The 7,934-nt window shown below is 45.7% G+C and overlaps 1 protein-coding gene across 2 annotated transcripts; it reads left to right on the forward strand.

Annotated features, from left to right (window-relative positions):
* The first annotated feature begins 366 nt into the window (after positions 1–366).
* LOC123105093 (uncharacterized) lies at positions 367–6,839 on the forward strand. 2 transcript variants are annotated; one of them, XM_044527080.1, is made up of 5 exons: positions 367–911; positions 2,126–2,344; positions 2,842–3,078; positions 3,231–3,966; positions 4,485–6,839. In XM_044527080.1, exons 2-5 carry the CDS (start codon positions 2,330–2,332, stop codon positions 6,461–6,463), a joined length of 2,967 nt encoding a protein of 988 aa, XP_044383015.1. In that variant the 5' UTR covers positions 367–911; positions 2,126–2,329; the 3' UTR covers positions 6,464–6,839. The 2 variants fall into 2 exon arrangements, with proteins under 2 accessions (XP_044383015.1, XP_044383016.1); XM_044527081.1 differs by lacking the exon at positions 367–911 and having other exon boundaries at positions 2,120–2,344; positions 2,906–3,078.
* Positions 6,840–7,934: the final 1,095 nt, after the last annotated feature.

The following is a 7,934-nucleotide window of genomic DNA, read 5'->3' on the forward strand; positions in this document are numbered from 1 at the left end:
ATAATTATATCATATCATATCACGCACTTGGAAAGAAAGAGAAAAACGTAGTACCGCCGGTTGTCTAGTTCCACACCAGAATCGTGAGAGGGACAGCAGCCGGTGGCGATGCGGTGGCAGGTATAATATTGGGAAGGAAATGTCTGGGTTGGTGATTGATGAGAGAGAAAGCCGGGGGAGAGGGACAAGGGGGGGTGATGGGGAGGATCAGCATCAGGGCGGAGACGGAGAGGGAGAGGGAGAGGGAGGGAGAATATCAGATGTCAACAAATCTGCTGTCCTTGCGGCTCGTTTAGAGAGAGAGAGAGGGTGGGAGTACTACTACTAGAAGAGAAAGGTGGTTCCATTCCATCCCCCTTCCTTGTTGCCCCAGAGGAGAGGAGAGAGGAGAGAGGAGAGAGAAAGAGAGGAGAGAGAGAGGCCGGGCCAAACGACGCCAATCCAAAACCCCCAAAAGGAGCAAGAGAAAAGAGGGAGAGTGGGGAGTGAGCAGAGAGAGAACAAACCAAGATACTACATCCGCAGACAGTGGTTCGTTCGTCCGGGGACGAGGACGAGAACCCACCACTTTCTCTCCCTCTTCCTCGCCCTCCCTCCCTTCTCTCTTCTCTCCCTGCCCTGCCCCCCCCGACCGGACCCGTCCCGGATACGTCGGAGCTCCGGGTGTCCTCCGCCCCGATCGCCCCCCTGCCGCCGCCAGACAGATTTGCCTCTTTCTTTTCGTTGGTTCTAGGATAGATACTACATAGATAAATAAATATCCTGCCTTGGTTGGGTTGGGCGGGTTCTTGGGCGGCGCGGGGTTTCTTGGGGCATGGCCGTGGCGGCGGTGCCGGACAGGACGCTCGCCCGCCGAATGCTGCGGGTCGTCAGGCTCAACCCGCTGCAGCGCAGCGCCAAGAATCCCTGAGGTCAGAATTTCCTTTCTTTATCCTAGCTGGTTTGGTTCAATTAATTCTGCTCGCGCGCTGCCTGGATCGTGGAATCGAGCTAACACAATCCAAAGGAGTGGTCTTGATTTGCTTTCCCCATGTGTTGGAGCTCCAATCCGGGGGCACCTGGGGGGATTGGAGCTCCGATTTCGGACCAATTTCACTCTGTCCGACGCCCCTGTCGCTGTCGCCGTCACTGTCCCTTCGTCCGCTCCTGGCCTCCGCCGCACGTCCAGATCCGGCCGCCCTCCACGCGACACATCGGCCTCGGCCACCGGCGCCGCCTCCTGCTCATTGCCGCCCCCCTCCTCTTGTCTAGATCCGGACACCTGCCGTCCGTCACCATCCCTTCTTCGCTTTCCTCTCTGTACTCCAGGCGTCTGGCTCGACTTTGGCGTCCAGATCCACTTCCCCTTCTCTTCCCACCTCCGTGCCTGTAGCTACCATTGTCAGTTCGTCCTGCGATTGCCTCAGTCTCCCCGTGCGTGCTTGCTCAAGTATGCCTGCCCATCTCTGGCCTTTATTTACACTTCTTATCATCCAAGCTGGAGTTGGAAATGGGTTAATCTTCTATTTCCAAGACACTTCGTAATTCTCCTCTTTCTCAACAAACTGGAATTTTCCTTGGTGAAACCAAACATAAAACTTCCAAGTGGACGCAAATTCCAGTTCAACTGAAATTGGAATTGGGACTCTTTGTGTTATAACTTGCTTGTTGTAAAAAATTTTTGGGGCCTTTTATTAGGTTTCGGGGTTCTTATTTTCTGTTTTGGTGATTAGGTCTGTGTGACGTTTCAGTTGGATTGTACGCGAGAAGTCAATGATTGCATCTGCTGGCCATAGGTTTCTATTTTCCACGTTTGGTAAAGATGATGATATATCTCTTAAAAGAACTAGTCCTTAGGATTTTATTAAGTAGGTTGAACCATCGCCGGTTGACTCGTCTTCTCTCCTTTAGTTATTTCCTGCCCGATGAATTTAGAAACAAACAGGTGAGGTGCATATTCTATGCCATTATGGAATACAGTATATATTTAAAAGTTGGGCCTTTGGTGTTGTTTACTCTGTTGCTGTCTAGGTTTGTTTGATTATTGTAGGGGTAGTGAGTTTTTGTCATGCATTTTATCCATGATACATGTAGCATCTTGTTTCCCAGATCCTTTCTTATTACTCACTGCAGTATTTATTGGCAGGTTATTTCTCTTTAAGTGCCATTCAGATTGGGAGGTAGTATTGATTCACCTGAGCAAGTCAAGCTGTCCAGTTAGCTCAAAGCATTAAAGATGAATTTCACACGTGCATTGCATTCACACTGTGATTTCCCTTTGGTGTCCTGTGATGTGATGATCAGTGCTGGTTGCCGTCCGGGTCAAGGGGAATTTTAGCATGATTGCTACATGCTCATTGTTTTGGTAATTTATCAATGGGACCCCTAAATCTTTAGTTGTTTTTGTTTTTGTAAATCTCTGTTTGATATTACTTACTCAGATGCTAGATTCTTAGCTCTTCTCAACTTGCTCCCATGCTCTTAAGTAAAATATCTTGCCGAGGATCTTAAAAGCACCAATTTGTCTGCACTGTGTTATTTGTTTGGGTGTTGCACTTGAAACAACCATTAGACAAGCAGTATGCTGTACGCTACTTGCGTTCAAGCTTGAATTTAATGTAAATAAATGTGTTTTCACATTATGATTGCCAACATGCAGGAAATAAAGTTGCAACATCTAGTTGACTTTGATGTTTCTCTTGCAAGCTCAACTTGATCTTTTTGTTTCTTGTTCAAGGCTTCAAGCAATGAATAATGCATGTTTGTTATTTGAAATACTTGAGGCTGCTATTCCAAAAGCTTTACCTTTCGCACCCCACTTTTGTATATAATTCAGCATCATTTGACTGGTCTGTTCAACAGACTGTAATACTAATGGGAGCTAAAGTGGAAGGTGAGAGTTACAATCCTGGATACTATGCTACAGGGGATCTGCACATGGACTCAAATGGTTGGCGCTCTCCATACTATGAGGATAGAACATCAAATGGACAGTTGTACAATGGCTTCATGACAAAGCAGGCAGATGGTTATTCAGAATACGACAACGAAACGCTAAAGCGCACAATGCTTTCACATGAAGCTATGTTTAGACAGCAGGTTGGTACCTTGGCATTAACTACGTAAACATCTTAATGCATGACAAGTTACAAAAAGTATAAACTGCAGGCACACAGCCGATATTTTCACTTCTCATTTTGTGTTTTTCTTTCTCTTATCTTGTTAACTGATTAACTGAAATCATTATCCAGGTTTATGAACTGCACCGGGTTTACAAAATACAGAGAGATCTGATGAAGCATTATGAAAACAAAGATGCATATGCATACCCAGAACTGGCAGATGCATCACAGACAAATTCGTCATCACAAGTTCAACCAAATGGCTCAAAGATGATATGGCAGATGCCTCTGGTGGCCAAAACATACGGAGAGGCTACTGTTGCAGTGCACACTGATACAAACCACTCCTTGAAGTTCCTTAGTGATGGCAGTGTCCTGCCCTCTCCAAATGGATTCCCCTCGAATGGTGTTGCTTTAAATACCAAGCAAGGCATTATTGACCTTGAGCTTCCAGCTGATCATTATATAGATGATGACAACACATCAGATAATAAGCCTATAGATTTCCTTGGTGTAGATTCGGGTACAAAACCTCCGAATGGTGCAGAAGGCTTGGGGAGGTTCAATGATAATAGCTCAACCTCTGGTTTGCTGACTACCAATAAACCAGGAGGCTGCCATGTCGCTGACCTGAATGAGCCAATTACTGGGATGCATATGGGTGGAACAAACGGGTCAGTATCCAGAGGTCTCCCGTATACCTTGGAGAACTCTTGGCGCCAATCTGCAGTGAGATCAAGCACAGCTAACTTTGGTTTCAATAAAGAATACTCCAAAGAGAAGCATACTGACGAAGGAACAAGCTCAAATTTCCTTGATGCAAGTGCCAAACTAAGACAGGACGAGAAACCATTGATTGATAAAGGTAAGGATAAGCTTCACTTAGTACACCTTTATTTGCTTCTTTTCTTGTCATGCTTATCTTTCTATGTTTACACAATAAATATCACTAGTACATGTATTTACTATATCTGTCGACGAAAAAGTCATTTTGCATTAAGAGGTAAGGGTTCACTATGGAATTTGGGGGGAAATGTGGTTACAACCTACCTTCATCCGTTATGTGACTTGGACGTCATGCCCTCCTGGTACCTATTAATACGTATTAGAAATAGCATTTCAACTGCATGTGAAGGTTTTTTCTGTCGTAGTGCATGTAGAACTCGCTTCCCTTAGCTGTGCATGTTGCATATCTGTTTCCGACCATTCTTTTTCTTTTTCTATTTATGCATGATGTGGCAGTGGACTACATTATTATTATCTTGAGTACTTTATCCTATGCTGTTTATAACCAATCTGTAGTTCTGTACAAATCTAGCATATTTGGTTACTGCTCTGTACTTGTAGTGTCCTTGATCCGCTATATTGCTTCAATTCTTTCAGGAAAACAAGTCAGCAACCAATCTTTTTTTACACCCAGATACAGCAATGCTGATCTGCAAAAATCCTTCAAAGTTGCTGATGGGAGATCTGCAACCAATGAGATTATTTACCATGGTCAAAACAGTTCAGTTGGATGGTTTTCAAAAGGTCCTATGGGAGCATCTCCCATCAATAATTTTGCTAGACCTGACCATCCACATCATTCAAGTATTGGTACACTTGTTGCTCCAATCTCCATTCCTCACATAGACCATCCTTCCGTCGCCTCTCCTATAGGTTCTTGCACAGTGGACCCAAGGAGCAGTGTTATCAACAATGCTTTCCAGCGAGTTCCAAGTTTCAATGGATCTTCAACTGTTAATTCATACAAGAGTCCTAGTGCTGTGACCCAAAGCATTGGACCTTCGATTCATAAGCTGAAAAGATTTGATAATTTGGATGGTAGTTACTTTGGCTTTCCACCTGATCCATTTTCCGCATCACGATCCAGACAACAGGTTGCAATTTCGAGCGAGTTGGAGCAAAGGAACTGCCTGATGTTTGAACATTCAGCAGCACGGCAGTCTCATGGGTATCCTCAGTCCACAAACGGCAAGGGCATAAAGAACTTTAATTTGAATGAAGCACTGTCAGATGGTCTGGAAGAGCTTGTAGAACGGGATCGGAGATCTGTTGGTAGTTTGCAGCATAGTAAAGGCGAGGGATCAGTATTTGGGATCTCTTGGCTAAAAAATAAAGCTACTTGTGCTGACCCAACAGGGCTGGAAAAGCAAAGAAAGATGCTTGGCCATTCCAACGGGACTGCAGCAGACACGAAAATCAACAATAACTTGACAGGAATAACACCGATTGTTTGCAATTTGTCAGATTCTGCCTCGACGTCCCTAGGTTGCAGAATTAAGATAGATGATGCTTCTGAAGGCATCACTGATAGAACTTGGCTGGTATGTAATAAGACTGAGGAGAGTACTACGAGACATTTACCACTTTCAAGCCAGAAACCCTTGGATAGAGATGGACAAGCTGCTGAAGGTGTTGTCAAGAAAAGTGGCGCCGCTGTAGTCAGAAATTTGTTTGATCTGAATGATGATGTACCACATGAAGATAACTCAGAGTCATCAGTAGTGTCACATGAATGTGATGTGGTGGCCTTACAGAACAACCATGCTAAGCGCACATTTTTGTTTGACTTAGAAGAAGTGCCAGCTTGTGAAGATGGTGCTGCCTGGACTTCTCAACAGGAATGCACACCTTCTGGCAAGCTTGGTGCATCCAAGGAAGCTGATATGTGTTTTCCATCCGCTACAGATGCAGCGCAGATTATTCTTGCGTTGTCAACGGATGTGCCGACCACCACAGGCACACCCGATGGTATGTTGCAGTGGTTTGCAGAGCTCGCGATATCAAGCATGGATGACCATGCCGAGCAAGCAAAAGTCCAGGGTTGCATCGATAATTCCAGTGATGATGGTTCAGACTCATTTGAAGCCTTGACACTGAAGCTGGAAGAGTGCAAGACCGATGAGCGCTGGACCAGGACACCAGAACCACCACTGACAGACGATGACCAAGCTGTTTCAGCGGTGAACCTGCTGTCCAAGCCAAAAAGAGGACCGCAAAGGAAGCGACGGCAGAAGCGAGACTTCCAGAAGGACATCTTGCCCGGGCTTTCATCGCTTTCCCGGCCTAAGATCATAGAGGACATTCAGCTAATTGAGGGGTTAGTACAGGCATCTGGTGGATCATGGGAGTCGAGTTTAACCAGGCGAGCGCGCGGTGGGCGAACAAGAGGTAGAAAGCCCCGCAAAGACCAGCCAGCTACCGTAGAGATAGAAGCCGAGGCGAGCCCACCACCCTCAAAACCCGACTCTGTTGGCTTAGAAGCTGATGAAAGGGGCATGGTTAGCTGGGGGCGAACAACAAGGCGGTGTCGCAAGCCACGATGCCCATCGGGCAATAGCATCGCAGCTTCGTCCTGAACGACCTCTGATCCTGGTCGGTTTCGGATTCGGATTTGCCATCGAGATTGCGGTGGACTGGTATAAAGGTAAAAAGAAAAAAAAATCACAGCCATGAGTGTGCATACTCTGCTGGCCTGTTTGGCTGGCCTCCCCCCTCAGAGATTCCATGCCTTTTTCGGGTCGAAACATGATGTACATTTTTTTTCTATAATAAATTCTTAAACTAGTCTATATGTGACAATTTCTGTAACAGCGTTGTATTAAGCTGGGTCCAGGGCCTGAGAGGCCTGCTGTAATTCTTGAGATAGTGGCGAGGTACCTTGACTGGCCGGTACTTGGAAATCAAAGAGGCTAATCGGTGTAGTTCTATATAGTTTTATCATGTTTTGTTTTGTGTTTCTGTATGTAAGTTTTTGTGTTTCTGTATGTAAGTTGCTGCTTCATTTGGCTGCAATTTTTGCTTCGCGGCCTGTAGCTCAGCGCTGCCTAGTTGGAGTGGAGACTGGACACCACCGTTAAGGACTTGATCCAGACAGAACTGGTAGTTCATGGCTTGTTTGGAGTAGCTTTATTTTCATCAGTTTCGGTAGAACTGAACTACTAGCACCCTTTGAGAAAGGAGAGTGTAAATGTAAACGAGCTACTGGCAAATATATATATCCAGCTCGAACATGACCTGTTGCATGCAACTGAACCTAAACAGCACCTACGCGGGCATTCAAATGTGTCTGCAAGAACATAGCACACGGGAGGAGACAAGCAGAGGCTGCACTTAGCAGGAGCTTCCTCGCCTTCTTCTTTTTTTTTAGCAAAAGAGAGGATTTCCAGGGGCCTTCCTCTTCGATTTCATTAAAGAAACCACATGGTCTTTGTTACAGCTACCAAACGACAAGCAATCGGTGCTCCGCTGCAGATTAGGCTTAGGGCATGCCCAATGGGAAGCGCTTACATAGACGTTTAGGAATAAAAAATAAGATTATGTTTAACGTTTCTGAAGATTTTAAACTCTGCGAGGATATTTCCCTCCAAACCTCCTCCACCAAACAAGGCCTAAAGAAACCACATGGCCTTTGTTACAGCTACCAAACGGACAAGCAATCGGTCAAAAAATGGAACAGCTAGCGTCTGTTTCCTCCAACGCAGAAATATCTCTAGTTATTTGAGGCAAAAGCCTCCTAGGAGATTTTATAGGGGAATTTTAGCGCCCGTTGTTAGTGCCTGACTCCAGCCCAATCGCTGGTGCGAAAAAAAAGCAGGTGAAGCGCTCGGCGAATACTTTGGAGTCGACACAACAGAGTTTCTCGGGGTCGAACGGGAATCGGACGGGAATAGGGAGAAACTACCTGAAAATCAATCCTGGCGCCGGGCTGTAGCGCTCGCGTTGGAGATGCCCTTAGTATTAGTATAGTGTTTCGGCATCTCCAACCCTGACCCTAAACCAAACACTATATCTATTCATGGATCAGTAAGGACAGTTTAGATGTACGAG

The sequence above is a fragment of the Triticum aestivum genome, chromosome 5A (assembly GCF_018294505.1).
Source record: "Triticum aestivum cultivar Chinese Spring chromosome 5A, IWGSC CS RefSeq v2.1, whole genome shotgun sequence".
NCBI classification, from domain to species: domain Eukaryota; kingdom Viridiplantae; phylum Streptophyta; class Magnoliopsida; order Poales; family Poaceae; genus Triticum; species Triticum aestivum.